Genomic DNA, 16,381 nt, shown 5'->3' on the forward strand with positions numbered 1-16,381 from the left:
TCCTCTCTTGCATTTGTCATCACAGCTGTCTTGCACAGATCTGGCCCCCACCCGCCCCCCCCACCCCCAACCCCTCTGTCTCCAACAATTTTATTCAAATGTCTGACAGTGTTTCTGCTGTCAAATGTAGAAAAAACTGACAGATGGGAATTAAGGAGCTGGGAAACATTTATGAACAAGTAATTTTTGGTTATTGCATGAAAAGAAAACAGTATTTGGTCAGATACACTGTGTACCTGGACAGTTGGTATGTGTTATGAGGAGAGGACGTGGTAAGTGGGTGCTGGAAAGCAGACAGGCCAGTGAGCAGTTGTCTGCAGAAGGAAATTTCATTTTAATGCCAGACTGGGCACAGTCTCCCCTCTGTGGACGTCTAGAAAAAGGCTTCTTGGCAGACATTGCCCCTTCATTAATTTTGACCAAATATTTACTGTGCATCACATGGCATGCCTTACATCCCACTTTCATTTTTCCAGGCCAGGTTTCGAACAGTTTGGGGCGATTTGTGTTCCATTTGGCTGGACCCGGGCCATGCCCCGCTCAGCAGGCCCATGCTGGTGTCTCTGGGATCTTGCCACATGAGAAACTGGCTCCACTGAGTCTTAACCTACGCTGTGCTTCTGGGAGCCACGTTTCACTTTAATCATACCTCGCATCCAGAGCTACAGTGCACGAACCGCTCTTACATATATGCGTGCACATACACCAGCTTGCACACATTGACACTTCAGTGCAATGTGCTCCGTGCTTACCCTTTTAACCTAAAGGGCACCAGAAGGAAATGTGCCAAGTTTCTGTACTCAGACATTACCGTTGTACCCTGGGCTTAATGCTGTAACTGAAATTCCCTTTCAACACCCAACTGTCTGAGATTTGCTTTAGAATGTGTTTGGCCGAACATTTAGAATAGCCTACATAAGCGGTTAAGGTCATCGGCTCTGCTCTCAGGGACTGTAATATAACACCGGTCCAACAGTAGGCCTGTATCGGCCACTGCCATCAAGTAAATAGCATTTAAAAAGCATTAGGTGCTTTTTGGCCGTGCCTGCCTCAATTCACTTTGGCATCTCTTCAGAGCTGTTCTTTTTCTTGGCACCGGGCCCAAATGCCATACTCCCTGTGGCTGGGTTGTGCCAGCTGAGTGTGCTGGTCCTTCTTCCTCCTCACTGCTCCCCAGCCCCTCCCCTCGCCTTCCTTCAGCTCCCTGCCACCTATCACAGGCCCCTCATGGCCGGTCGCAGGAACAGAAATACTGCAGCCAGTCCACAGAGCGACCTTGGGAGGAGCAGACCACTGCACCTCATTTATATAGACTCAGAACCGAGCGGACAGCAGATTCTGAATTAAATTAAGCTTTATTTACATCAACCTTGCAGTGCTGTCCCCATTCTTCCGCAATCATTGCATAATACAGTGTGTGAAATAAAACATCTGCCGGCATCAAAAAGCGTGCGCACAACGCCAGCTCTTAGCTGTATATTTGTTTTTCAAAATACTAAACTAATTGCTTTGGTGAAATGCAATCTATTAATCTCTTGAGGATTTCACGTCTCACAGCTCATGGAAGGAGTCAGCAGTGAGACTCCTGCTGTCTCCTGTTGGGAAATAAATGTACCAGCATATTCAATTACCCCTGCTTCTTCTACCCTGCTGTTGCAGGCTGCTTTGATGTATCACTGAGATCGCACTGGTCAAACCTCATTAAAAACTGGCAATGCTGGAAAACAAAAACAAGGAGTAATTGCCCACTCGTGCTCCCTTGTGCTTCTTTTCCGTAATCCTCCACCGATGCTCCAAACCTTGACTGTGCCGTATACAGCAGCTTCTTAATAGAGGGTCTAAGCCTGACATCTGGCCTCCATATTAATCACAGCGTTTTTTTTTTTTTTTTGGGGGGGGGGGGGTTTACCCGGGTACTCTGCTCTGCTTGAAGGAATGGCATCCTTGACACCGGTGTCAGAGTCCTATCATGAGAAGTCCGGGCTGGGTTTTCTCCTTACAGGTCATCGCTGTGAATATGCAGGTTTGACTTGAGGAGTTTGAGAGTCTGGTCAAAGTCACACACACAGACATGTACATTGTGAATAGATTGATGGATAGATACTAGACAGACTGCCATGCACACAGACAAGACAGGCTGACTCTGCTTGCACCCACCCTGCTCTGTTCAGCCCATCTGCCTGGTCTCCAGAGCCAATTTGATTGGCAGCTACCTAACAAGCATTCCAGTCTTTTCCACTACAGATTTCCTTCTTGTCTCAGTGAATGGATATAATACAGCATAGGAACTGCATTTATCCTGCAGGAATGAATGGCCTCGTGGCCTTCTGCAGAGTTTGACAGCTTTTATTTGTGTCTAATGACACTCGCTGGAGCAGCATGGCATCAGGAGAAGCTGCAACTCATCCACAATTGTGTCCCCTGGGTTTCTGATGAAAATTCATTATTGTTTAGTATCTTTTCCCCTTGTCTTTTGACAGGCATTCCACATCGCTATGTTGCTGACAGTCTATGTGAAATGACCATGGCTATTTCAAATGTGAGCGCATAGCTTAGTTTGTGATATAATTATTAATGAAGTGGAACTTTTGGTCTATTATTGAGTTTCTGTTTTGAGTTTTTAAAGACAGTTGAGACAAAGATTTCCTTGTTGTCTCCAGTTGACCTATGAGGTGTTTCATGAGCATCAACACTCCTTTATCATCCTTGCGATCATGCCTGGCGTCTTCCAAATGTGTCAGGCCCGTTTGGGAAAAGCCTGGAGCAGAAGTGAAAATACTGCTCCTATTGTCTTCACTCCAGATTGGGGGGTGGGGGGCAGAGCAGGATAGGCCCCAGCCTCCCAAAGCGCTGCCTCGCTCCCTAGCCTGGCCTGCGTTGCCAGGGGAGAGCCAGGGATGTGTTTCCCAGCTGACACGACCAGGAGCTGAGGCTGCGTGCTCCAGGACTTCAAAAACCTCTGCCGGGTCCCGACCTGATGAGCGACTGTGATTACTGCCAGAGCCCCGGAGCTCGTGTTGTTAACCCGTGGCCCTGAGCAAGGGAAGGAGCGTCGCTTGTCTGTGGTTTCATCAGCAGATTTGTCACCTCTTTATTGCACATGACAAAGGAGCAACAGGGTGATCAAAGGCAGCAACAGTGATAATGTGTTGCTTGCCGATCTTAATAGTTATTAGGTCCTATTGCCAGAAGTTATATGGAAGAAGTCATTGGTCTCAATGGTATCTTTCCTGTTTATCCTACCTTCCTAATGAATGATCACAAAATGGTGTTGACTGCAGAAGCTTGTTAATGTTTTTCTCATTACTGCCTTAACCTCGTCCAATGTCTAAGCCTTGAAAATAACAAAGGAGCTTTGTGTCATGTTTGCATTACAGTCTACAGAAACCGTATTTCGCTCAAATATCAATAGCAGCGTTGTAATCATCTGCGAGCGTGTGGACTTAGTTTCTATAACAGCAAATACAGATAAATAATCAAACAGTGTAGTGTTGAGTTGCAGTGTTGTGTATAAACTCGTAGGTAGTGAGTTACAGGTTGGCTTTGATTAAGAAAAAAAAAAAAAAGCACAGATTTGGACAGTGGTACAATTTTTTGGAAACTGATATCCGGTCTCAAGTGCTGCTGTAGTATAAGCGAGGTAACCTTACCCTGTTCTGTTTGGTAAACGGAGACAAAGAGATGAGGAAAGAAAGAGGCCATAAAGATATCCATCATCCCCCTCCATCACCCCACCTCTGGGTCCCCATACACACACACACACACACACACAGGGCTCTAATCCTGCCTCTTAGGAGGGTAAGTGATAGCCTTGTGTAACATTAAAAACAGTCTTGATCTGATGCAACTGGCAGAGTCATTCATGCGGCGCATTTCAGGGTGGGATCCTGATGCTGAAACGGTCGAAGATTCAGTTTCTCTTTCCTGTTAATGTCATCTGATCAGCAGGAGTACGATACCTCGCCTCTTTCCCTCTGTTTCCGTCTCTCCCCGTGTTTCTCCCTCTTATCTCTGCCTGCTCTCCCTGTTATCTTCTCTAATTCAACAGAAAAGGCTGCCTTTTTCCTTTGCTTTCAGTCATTTATCGGCCGGGCCCCGTCCTGAGCAGGCGTGGCTCCAGTCTCCGCCTGGCTCCCCCGAGGGACACGCCCTCTGCTCTTATCTCTGCCATAAATCCCTCTTAAGTCCCCTAATCACAGATTAATGGGGCTGTAGATAGGGAGTGCCCTACTGTGCTTGGCCTTCCTTATCACTAATCCATATTCCATATCTCTGCTGTTGCTCGGCTGGACACCTGATATGGGGGTATGATGATATGGCGCGGGCTCCTGCAACACCTTTCAGTTTTAGCATCTGTCTTTATGAGATTTTGCGACCTTGAAAATCTTTATGGGGCAAATTAAACTTTACCAAGATATTGCTCATATAATGCCATGCAATCCCAGACTGGGATCATTTGTTTTATGGCAAGATTTGGACTGAATGACCCAGCACTGTGAAGTTGTTTTATCATTCAAGGAGGTACACATCCCGTCTCCCTGCCTCAGAGGACGACTGTGACAACAGATCTAAATTGCCTCACTGTCCCTCTCCCCTGTGAGTTCTCCAGGGTAAAGGGCAGGTGCTTGGCTCACTTCCCCTCCCTCACACTCTGCCAAGATAGTAGCCATGGAAAAAGAGTTGTGAGAGACAAAGGCACATTTACTTTTTTAAGTCCAAGGGAAACCACTGGACCTGAACTTATTACTGCAGCTAGCTGATTGTTTTTGTGTGTCTTCTGTCCTACCTTTCGGCTTCTCTCCGTCCTTATGTCTGTCCTTCACATATGGATTAATTCAGCGGAAAGTGATTAGTAATAAAAATGCAATACACATGATGTTGCCTATGGGGGGTATGTGAGCTTTTAATTGCAAAGGGCAAACTGTGCCTGTGTTTGAGGATTGACCCTGACTTCGACAGAGCTGACCCTGTCTGGATTTTGCTTGTCCTGGGGCTGCTCAGAGTCTAGGTTGGAGTTCCTGGGTCTTCTTCCTCTATGCTTTCAGTCGGAGTAGTTAGATCGATCGCTGCCTTTAAGACACATAAGCTTTGTAGCACCAACGAGCTGTAAACTTGTAGACTTTATTGCATTTTCTTGCAGTTGAGTTGCTTGGCTATTTATACTGACAGATAATGCTCTCAGTGAAATTCTGCTGTTGCTAACATGGACAGGCGTTATGTAATTATGCACAATTAACAGCGCAGGTCCTGTAATAGCAATAGTGTCAATAGTTTAGCTCAGTGTCCAGTGCCCTGCTCTGTAGAGCACATTATGTTCTGATATATTAGCATGAAGATCATATTGAGGAGGGAATATAGATTCACAATATCATCATCAACTCATGTTGCACGGTGAAAATCAAGTTTAGCCCCAAGACACAGATTAATCGATATGAAGCTGGTAGCCATAATGTTAATATACAATGTATGCCTAGTGATGTAATGGCCAAGAGAATGACCTTGGCTTCTTGAGAACCATCACAAATCTCATGCCCTGTCTATCAATGATTGGGGGGGGGGGGGGGGGGGGGGGGGGTTAGTTGTTTCAGAGTGGGCAAATACCCCGGAGGTCTTCATGAATCCTTGGATACTGTGCGTATATGGGTCAGTGTCTGGGTCTGGACCCTTGTGGTGGCTACACGGATGGGTCTGAGGCTTTTCAATTCAGTGTGCTGCTTGTTGCTGTTGGGCTCTCGTGGTTTGTTGTTCATTACTGATATTGCTTTTAGCAGTGAGAGAAAAGTCACAGAGAATTGTAGGTTTTTTTAATTACCTCCACAGCGAGCAAAGGCTCCCTCAAGCATAGTTTAACTTAGTGTGTGTGAGTGTGTGTGTGTTAGTGAATAAATGAGAAAAAAGAAACAGAGAGCGCTACAGCAAGTGAGAGGGTTAAGGGAGAAGGAGAATCTTGCCTCAGGCACCAATCGATCAGATCCTTGCAGTAGAAGTCCCAGCTTCCCTTTGGTGAGGCTGTGTATTGCATTAGCTCATCTCACATTCTCTGTCTGGAAGCGAAGAAGGGGGGAAAGAGGGGGATAGAAAATAGGAGAGAGGGCGGTTGAAAGAAGCAGAGGAGAAGGAAGGGCAGCGCTTTGAAATAAAGGGAGCGTTAGACGACTCAAAGCGAAGCAAGAAAGAGATGCTGAACAGCTTGGCTCGGTAGTGAAGTGTGCACTCTGCTCTGCTCTTGTCTCTGTCTCAGATTTAGTGTTCAGTGAGTGTGGTCAGGAAGGAGTGAATTTAGCTCATTGGCTATCTTCTAAAAGCATGTACCTGTAGAGAGATGGGGGGGGGGGGTGTTTGCACCGTGACAGAATAATCCTTTGCACCGCCCGGGTCTTTTTCCCTTGACGAGGGGTAATGGAGCTGAAGTAACCGGGGTCACTCAGAGTGTCTGTGGGGATCAGCACGGCAAAGCATACACACAAACATACACACATGCAGCTTGCACACAGCAAATTCAGTCAGGGACTACAGAAAGCATAATGGCATTATGTAACTGATACATGCTCGCTCCCACTCGCTGGTTAAAACACACACAACCTCTTAGGAATCAGTCACAAAACACTTATTAGACTTCTATATGAAGTGCTGAATATTTATCAACCAGCGTATACTCTTGCCAGCTTCCATGTAACATTTTACCGTAACCCAGTGTATATTGTGTTCTCAGTCTGCATCTTAATCACGCAGATCCCGTGTAATCACCTACAGTAAACAGCCACTGATCAAACACAGCACCGCCTGCTGCACGGCTCTGCTCACAGTGGGCCACATCTAAATAGTTAATGATTCCCCCATAAAACCCCGAACTTCAGACCATTTCAAATTAGAGAGGAGCTATCTAAATCAGGAAGGGAATGGGCAGAGCAGATAGTGGCAGAGCTCTTCAAAGTCCTCTTTAATAAAACATATTAGCCTGCCTTGTCTGGTGAAGGGGTGCCGGTAGTGCTGCAGTTGCTGTGGTGGTAATGGGCCCGTGCACGCTAGCAATAGCGAAGGGTGTTAGCTCCGTATGCCGCTCGACCAGAGGGCGGGGCCTCTTCAACATACGTTCTGTAGGTTCAAAAGCCTGTGACGAGAGCAGGTTACAAATGGGGGTTAATTAGCCTAGTTGTGCTTCAGACAGCTCCAACAGCCAGGAAGCACAGATATGTATTTTTTATAAACTTTATTCAGCATCAGATAGATAATTCATTCTTGCTAACGGCTTGATGTGCCGCTCTCTCTCTCTGTCTCTCTCTCTTTCTCTCTCTCTCTTTCTCTCTCTCTCTCTCTCTCTCTCTCTCTCTCTCTCTCTCTCTCCCTCCCTCCCTCCCTCCCCCTCTCTCTCTGTTCCTGTCCGTATCTCAGAAAATGCTTTAATCTCCACAGATATGTTTTTCAAACCCACAGACTATCTATAGCGTGACATGCAGGACCAATACAGGGATTTCTCTGTGAGACTTTTTCGTATTTGTCATGTTGCCACTAAATCATGAAACATCAGCTGATTGGATTTACTCTAATTGCTCCAAATAGAGTAACTGTTAATCCACTGGCAGTTTTTGAATACATGGTTCTGTGGCATTGAAATCCATTGCACTGAATACATGATCTCATTTGATTATTTTCAGCTATAGGCTATCAGAAAATAAACGGTTATTTGAAGACATAACCAGCACCACTGCCTGCTGTCACTTATTGAGAGTTGCTCATTTGCTATTGTGCTGATTTTCTCACACTGTTATTGCAGCCACACACAACCACTGTAGTTTGTGACCAATAGTTTTTTGAAAACACGTGTGCAGCATATAATAAAACTGCATCCCAAAGGAGGAGCCTATGTCAAGTCTCGAGGGACAACCCGGTGTTCATGGGAGATTTGTGTAAGAACAACAGGTGTAGATGATGCATTCCAGAATATAAACTCCACCCCTGATCACAGTTGGTCCATTTCTGATGATCACCGTCGATCAAGTCATTTTCAGAAAGTGTGCACAGCCCTAGCCTGTAATGAACATGCATTTAGGAATGAGACCCATAATCATGATGTCCTTCGTTGGGCTACTAGATTAATTATATTTCACTGACCACACTACACGTTTGCGTTGAAGTGATTAATCTTCCCACAGAGCTGTCATTAATTATGCTGACTTTACCTAAAATATGTGGCGACCACAAGAAGATGCCTTCTCAGCACCAGACTTCTAGGGTAATGGGAGGGGATGGGTGGAGGGCACAGAAAATGAGGCAGTGTGGCAAGTTCACGGGATGCTGGGTAAATTAATTGCGGGCCTGCGCCTCCAATTAAACTCGACTCTCTTTAATTGGTGCTGAACGAGCTCCAAAGGCCTATGCTGGGAGATATGGCAAGGAGGGAAGAACTCTCCCTCTCTTTCTCTGTCTCTCTCTCTTACTCACAAACACACACACACACACACACACACACACACACACACACACACACTATTGTCTGTAGGCACACAATGCATCCACAAGTCCCACCCTTCAGGAATTAACAACAGGAAGCTAATTTGCATGTAAAGCAGGTTTGATAGACACAGCTGACTAGTCAGAGAGCAATAATAATGACCTGAGATAGCACTGGGGTATTAAGCCCCTTGGCACTGCTGTTGGCACTGCTGTGGGCTGCTCTGTCTTACTACTTCCTTTTCCATAGCTAAGCTATCCACTGCATCTATATCTTTTTATCTCTTCATTTCCTTCTACCTTTTAAGGTGTGTCACACGTTTGCTGTTGCCTTTCTTTTTCTTCTTCTCTGCTCTTTGATCTGAAAAAAATGACAGAGTCACATACTGGAGCTGTGCTAAGCTTTACTAAGGGAGCTCTTACTGTAATTAAAGGGTGACTTCACACACTGATTGGTAGTTTATTTGGTCTTTACTACTACTTTACTACTTTAGTACTTATCAGCATTACCTGTTATTGTACCTCAAAGAATATGTTCCACTACTTTCAAATTATATTTTCTCTATGTAAATGTGATAGAGACACATCAGTACAGACTGTGAAGAAGTGGAGATGCGTAGGCCTACTTGTGCAGCATCAATATTCATAAGTCTATATACATAGTACATTACTCATCCTAACATGTTGAGGTTTGTTTCCCTTGAGCTGTTCAAAAAGAACATAAAGGCACCATAGTAATACATGACATATCAATAATTACAACATGCATATAAATATACGCAGAACTGAAGAATTGAACGGGGGCACAATGACAACAGCTGCAACACATCTACTGACCCTGTGTGGTAAACAGATTTCTGCTAGTTATTTCAAGGATCACCATCCTACAGTCCTATTGAGAGAGACAACACAGGCCCTTGATCCTGTTTTCTATTAAAGTTATTAAGTTAAACTACAAAATCCATTCAAAGGGTATAAATCCTTGCAGATGTAAACTTTCATCTTTTTCATTTTCTTCTCAGGATCCCGTCTGCGCCAAGAGGACACCCCACCCCGGATTGTGGAGCACCCATCTGACCTGATTGTTTCCAAAGGGGAGCCCGCCACTCTCAACTGTAAGGCAGAGGGGCGGCCTACTCCGACAGTGGAGTGGTACAAGGATGGAGAGCGGGTGGAAACGGACAGGGACAATCCCCGATCTCAGCGCATGCTGCTGCCCAGCGGCTCCCTCTTCTTCTTACGCATCGTCCACGGACGACGGAGCAAGCCGGACGAAGGTTCCTACGTCTGTGTTGCCCGCAACTACCTGGGAGAGGCGGTGAGCCACAATGCCTCACTCGAAGTAGCCAGTAAGTGCAGCATGTCTCCCTATTTCTTCCTTGGCCTCGAGTGTGGGCGTGAATGCATGAGTTTGGGTTTAGATGCAGTTGAATAGCAGGCTCCAGTTTCTTCCAGTGTCTCTGTATTCAATGTGTTCATTGAGTTGGATAATCTCTCAGGAGATGGGCAGGATGTGTTTGGCCCAGCGGTCTCTGCAGGCCTGCAGAGCCTTGGGGGAGAAGTGGCCTGATCATTCTAGGGTGAGTGCTCCTCTAAAGGGCCCTTGGTAGGTGGTCAGGAGCTACAATGAGAACAAAGCCCTTTCTGTTTTAGCCCTGCTTCTGATTTTTGTCAGAGGGAGGGAGATATAAATAGAAGGTTATATATCGACAGGAATGCAATCATTGCATCTGTGTTTAGTCATCTTTTAATGAAGAGCTTTCCAACTCGTTTCATTGAACTATCAGTGATTCATCTTTATGTCTGCTACACTGATGCAACAACAGGCTAGTTTTGATGTAAAGCATCTTTAGGGTCAACAAGCCCTCTTTGAGATGTATTATCAAGGAGAGTATTTGGCCGTCCGCAGGTATGCCATGTAGGAAGAGTAAACAATCTTGCGAAACAATTTGGTCATTTGGTGAGTGGTGATCTGTGTTGACAAATTTGTTCCCATGATTCTTTAAAGGCTGCTTTCATTGGTGAGGTCAGCTCTTCAGATATATTATCTCTTTGCTCTCTCGACTGGCTGAGAGTGAAGGCTGAGGAGGAAAGCTCAGATATCAACCGCTCCTCTAGCATGCCCAGAGGCTGTCACCAGCCCGCTCACTGTAATCTAATCAAGATGGGGAAAGAAAGAATGGTGTGCGTGTTTGAATGTGTACGTGTATGAGTGAATGTGGAGTTTGGGTATTGCAGGGCTGGGCATGAGCTGCTGGCTGAGGTGTTAGATAGAGTATGGCTGCTTGCTGTATATTTTCAGATTCAAGCTGCACTCGTGGGATCTCTGGAGAATAAAGATGACACAAAACGGCTCTGCTGCGGCTGCTGCTTTCCATATTTCCCATCTTCAATGTCAGTGAAATGTAACGTGAGAAGCATCATATCGGAGACCTTTAGGGGCCTCCTGATCATAAACTGGGTTTTTATGGTGTATTTCCTGAACTTTGCTTTTTGAATCCAAGAGCAGGAGTATCCCTTCAGATGATCAGACCGGAGCAGCAGAAATGCAGTGCAGAGTGATGATCAAGACCAGATAAAAAAATACAGCCCCTCACAATTTAAATGTTATTATGCAAACTACTTTTGAGGAAAATTGATTACATGAAAAATAAATATGACAAAAATATAAGAGAAGTTTCCACAGGTCATGGTGCAAAAAATACTCTTTCCTAGCAGTGGATGATATACAGTGTTTATTTCAGAGGTGGGTTTTTCGAGTAGAAAAACAAGACGCCTGGCGGGACTTGTGAGGACGAGAGTGCAGAGCACCATTGGCTCGGTCTCAGGTTTTGGGCTGCTTATTCTGTATAAGGTTCAAACAGACCCATAATGACAAGCCACTGTGCTCCAGCCCTCTCTCTCTCTCTCTCTCTCTCTCGCTCTCTCTCTCTCTCTCTCTCTCCCTCTCCCTCTCCCTCTCCCTCCTTCTCGCTTAGTTGGTGTCTCTCGCTCCCCTCTCTGCAACTCATGCTTAACTACGTATAATTATGTTGTCGGAGCAACCAGGATGGAAGCCTACCGCAGAAAAAAAAAAAAGAGGCCGGAGAAGAAGAAAAAAGCCCAGAAACACAGAGATTTCTTTACAAGGCCGAGTGAAGAAGCCATAAATCTGACTCATGAGGGTATATAAGAAAGTTCGAAAGCATTTTGGATTCCTTGTTGTTAAAGGTGCTTGTCGTAACACTACTGTTATAAGCTGAACATTGTAGACAGTGTGTTTTACTCAGACTCAGAGGGAGTTGAGGGTACAACCAAGCTTTTAATTTCCAATGAAACTCCGAAACAGGAAGTCGTGGTTTTAATTGTGTTTACTTTGCCTAGCTCTCCCCCTCTAATGTTTTCACTTTAAAAGCTAAAAACACAGCTTTTTTGGAAATGTTATTTTAAGAGCCTGGCTTTTACAGTTTCCCTTACTCACCAGCGATTGTTAACGTAATCCAAGTTTCAACAAATCCTGTTTTGCCAGACTAGGAGAGCTAACCCAGTTTGTTTGGCTTATCATTAACCGCATGTACAGTAGAGCCCACGAGCTCTCTATCTCAGCCTCCTAACCCAAAGCCCAGGCTAATGCATTTACCATGAATCCTGTTTGCCCTGTGTATTCAAATAAGATCAAGATAGGATTATTTTCCAATTGTGTTATTGTTGTCTTTGTATTAGACATTTCAACTTCAAATAATGAACTTCCTTCGTACTTAACAACTGCCAGTTGATAAAGAACTAAGAGTAAGTCCACATTGAAAAAAAAAGTATTGGAAAGATGATTATGTTTCTATGATTTATGCGTCTTTCGATGTTGTTCATATTTTTGCCAAACACTGAACAAAGAAAATGCTAAAAAAAAAAAAATGACAGAAAATGGTTTAATTTTCTTAAAACGATTATTGTGATGAAAATACTGCACAATGATTATAATCTGTTAGCACCATTCTACTAAGCTGGAAATAAATACTGTCATTCATACATCAATATTTATCTCTTCTGTCTATACAAATACAAATATCATCAGTGAGTGATAAATGTGCCCGCTCTTATTTATAAATTACTGACACATACAGTATGTGTGCAATACACTGTATGCTCTTCCTTTACCCGGTGCCCTGCATGAGGTCCTGAGAGGCTCTATGAATAGCTTGTTTGCCTTTTCCTGGATATGGAGATAGTAAAGTGAGGTAATGGACGACACACTGCTCCACTCGAGCAGGCGATAACCTCAGGGCCTGCTGTCTGGTGGCCTGGCCGACTGCACAGTGCTGACCACACAGGGTTGGCTGCAATCCTTATATATACACATACAGACTCCTCTCTCCAGAGGCTGGGTTTACTTTTAACAGCCACTAACAACAGAAGCAAAGGGATGTTGACTTGAATTTGGTCCACTGCATATAACTCTCTATTCTGCCAAGTTTATCTCAAACTCTCATTGATCTGGATGCTTCCGTAAAATCCCTGTCACCATGTGCGGCCAGCTGGCTTCTCCGACTCTGATTAGTAGGGGGAAGGTTGGGGTGTCAGATGTGTTGAAGGCGGCAGGATCCGTCCTGACAGATTTGGGGCCATACCTAAGGGTCATCTGCTGAGCGGAGGACAGTTGGCTGGCATGCGCCAGTCCAAAGGCAGCATGGCCACCTCCCACTGATCTGAGGATCCGCCTGTCTCTCATGCAGGAAATCCCTTGTACTACATCTGTTGGCTCTCAAAGACTCGGGGGTCTTTATGTTGTCCTCTTCAGCTCGACCCCTCCCAAACTAAACCCCTCCTCTTGACACATAACATCTGAGTTTGCTCTATCTCACGTTTCTTTCTTCTCTGGCCTCACCTGTCTCTCCTCCCAACTCTTCATTATATCTGCACTGAAACCGAACAAGCCCTGTGACTGAAACAGCTTCTTCCAGTACCTGGTGGCAGAGTAATTATTTACTTGTCATGGCTTTTGCCTCTCATGAACTTATTACAAGAGTGGATATATAGTGCAGTAACTCTGTATTTGAATTCCACTGACTTTTCGCTCACATCTGTCCATATGTTTTTGTTATTTTTGGGTGTCATGTCGACCACTTTTAACCTCCTTTTCCTGCTCGGCAAATATTAAGACGTTCCAAATATTAAAATGAGACCACGAGGTGAAGAGAAGGAAAGCGTGAGTGAGGTAGAGAAAAAGAGACGCAGAGACCGAGAGAGCCGGAGCAGACTGAATAAAAAAAAAAAAAAAAATCAGGACAGCTAAAACCCAGTAGAATCAGCAGTGAGTGTGCTGGCAAGCTGCCAGGAGACTGGAGGCAGAGTGTGTTACTGCTCTGTGGCAGTTATTTGTCTCAGGGAGGTTCAGAGCAAATTGGTGCAAACGGCACAGCCAGGGTCTGCTTCATGAGTCAACAGGCAGCTGAGGCATGGGCTCCACACCACAGACTCTCCTTGGCCTCCACTCCAATCTGTTTTATGTTGGAATGCAGACCCCTTTCCACAATCGCAGAGCCCAGTGGTGTGTGCGTCTGTCAACACTGAACTCTGCTCGCTCTTTGTTTTATACTAGTGTAAAAAACTTCTGCATGCAAGCTGTGGGCTTTCAAGCAAATCTCTGTATATTAATTTCATAAATTATGTTTTGTTTATAGTATATCTTGTTGGGTTTGTGCCACTGGCCAAGGCTGTTGTAGTCCAATCCTGTTAATCGTGAAACTGCTGTGGGAAACACTACAGCTACTGTCTAATTCCCCTCCTCTCAGCACATATCTGTCAGGTCCGTCTCTCTGAAACCTCTGCTGAGCAGATATGTTCAGCACATGCATGTCAAGTAGTTTCCTATTAATCCATATATGCAGAGTAGGATTTTTATCATGCATGATGCGTGTGGTCTGTTTAACCTAGCATATTTAGTACTTCAGGGTGTTAGAATAAATCAATGCAATCCATCTAATTAAACCTGCAGTATCTGTTTTCTGTGTTTGGTCAATCCCTAAATGCCACTTTGAGCAGGGCAGAGCAATTTCTACAGCAAGGCCGGCATTACAGAAACGTGTGGTGCTTCTGGTTAGCATGCTGCGCTTGTTCGTGTCCTGGATATGTACCTTCAAACTTTGACCATGTTGACAAAATATGCATCAGACACATCCTGACTGACAGATATTGGCTGACATAACTAACCTAAAATGCAGTCGTCACTCGCTGCAGTGACAGCAGCCCGGAGTGAAGGGGAAGAAGATGCTCACGTCTCCTTCAGTCATGTGAGAATCTGTCAAATGTCACACTGGTTTTGGTATTTTTAGAGAGTGGTTTTTTCTTTTTTTTTTCATCACAAAAACATACAAGCACAACCTCGCCCACACATAGCACTCCCTCACCAAAACTAATACTGCTGGCGAGATGCGAGGCCAAGCGCTGAAAATGCTCACCAAGGGAAAGAGTGGTGTAGCAGTGGATAAGAGCCAGAGTAGACATGCAGGGCAGCTTTTTTTAACAGAGTTTTAGGCGCTTGTTGTTGTTTTACAGCGAACACTGGCACCGTGCCTAAAGAGATCACACATCCCGCACAGTGAGAGAAAGTCGTACGAATGGATTGGTTTAAGAATGAAGCCGTGGATAGAAGAGGATTGGATGAGGCAAGACTTCTTCTGTTTGTGGAGTATATGTGTGTGTGTGTGTGTGTGTGTGTATGTGTCTCTGTGTGTGTTTGATTCCATCAATCAGTGTGTGTGTCAGTGTGTGTACACTGGTCTAGTGAACAATGTCTAGCAGAGGGTTGTGAGAAGAAGTCTGTACATGAGCTAAAGGCGCAGGTGTACAGACATGGGTAAAAAGAGCCTGCCCAAGTCCCATCAATCACGACATGCTCCACCCGTCTCTGACAGCCCACTGAGCGAGGGAAGACAGTGGGGACATGTCCTTTTAAAAAGGACACTGTCTCTTTTAAACAATGAGCCCAATGCTGGGCACTGTTTTAGATTTTAAGACCAGGAAAATCCAAAATAAAGAGAGCAAGAAAACATTTCATGTGATTCACCCTCTGTATCTTTATCATCTGCATTATGAGTTTCGTCACCAGTGGAATTTATGAGGAAGTTGCACCATAAACCAACAAACAAAGGGTGAATTAGGTACTTTTTAGTGGTGACCTGAAATACTCCTCAGTAGGCGAAACTTGAGTTTGTTTCTTTGGTGCGATAGATATTTGCCTGTTTGATCTGTCTGTCTATAAAAATAGAGAAAGCGATGCATTAGATGTGCTAAACACAGCTGTTCCACACTCACTTCTTTTCTCCTCTCAGTTCACCTCTCAGTGTGCATTCAGGTAGGAAATGGCTTGTCTCTGTTTAACAAGGAAGGGAATGCTGACTTATGGAGTCCACTTTAAGCACTTTCCTCTGTTTCTGTGGAGTTTTTACAGTCCATCCATTTACACAAGGTGACATATCCCAGACATCTCGGGATGGCTTTGAAAGACTAGCGCTACTGCACAGCTTACTTTCTGGGTGTCTGGACACTCCCCTAAACTCTTGTGCGTCAGAGCTTTTTTTTTTTTTTTTTTTTTTTTTTTTGTCTTGTCGCCACAGTGACTGCTTATTCATCTCTGTGTAATCCTTGCCTCTGGCTATAGTACAGAACACATTGGTAAGGGTGGGTGCTGGGTCCCAGGATAGTGAAGTATGATATTAACATTATGAAGTGCTTGTCTAGAGCAGATAAGATACAGTATGTGAGCTCTTGAGTCCAGTAGTCCTCTACTAGCACTCTGGAGGACCACTGATAGCAGAGTACCTTCACTTCCTCTCCTCTTAAAGCTATCCATGGTTGTTTGTGTGTGTGTGTGTGTGTGTGTGTGTTTCAGTGAGCACTAAGTGTATTTTTTTTATTTTTTTTATGTTGCATCTTTTATCAACATGTTTCCATA

At 44.7% G+C, this 16,381-nt stretch overlaps 1 protein-coding gene across 5 annotated transcripts in view; it reads left to right on the forward strand.

Moving 5' to 3' along the window:
* robo1 (roundabout, axon guidance receptor, homolog 1 (Drosophila)) overlaps nt 1-16,381 on the forward strand; it is a 328,239-nt gene that overhangs the window by 207,595 nt on the left and 104,263 nt on the right. For all 5 annotated transcript variants that reach the window (XM_056373312.1, XM_056373311.1, XM_056373313.1 and 2 more), the window contains one exon: nt 9,474-9,800. In XM_056373312.1, the coding sequence (XP_056229287.1) occupies nt 9,474-9,800 (327 nt within the window). The remainder of the gene's footprint in view (nt 1-9,473; nt 9,801-16,381) is intronic.

This window comes from Seriola aureovittata, chromosome 4 (genome assembly GCF_021018895.1).
Source record: "Seriola aureovittata isolate HTS-2021-v1 ecotype China chromosome 4, ASM2101889v1, whole genome shotgun sequence".
Lineage (NCBI taxonomy): Eukaryota > Metazoa > Chordata > Actinopteri > Carangiformes > Carangidae > Seriola > Seriola aureovittata.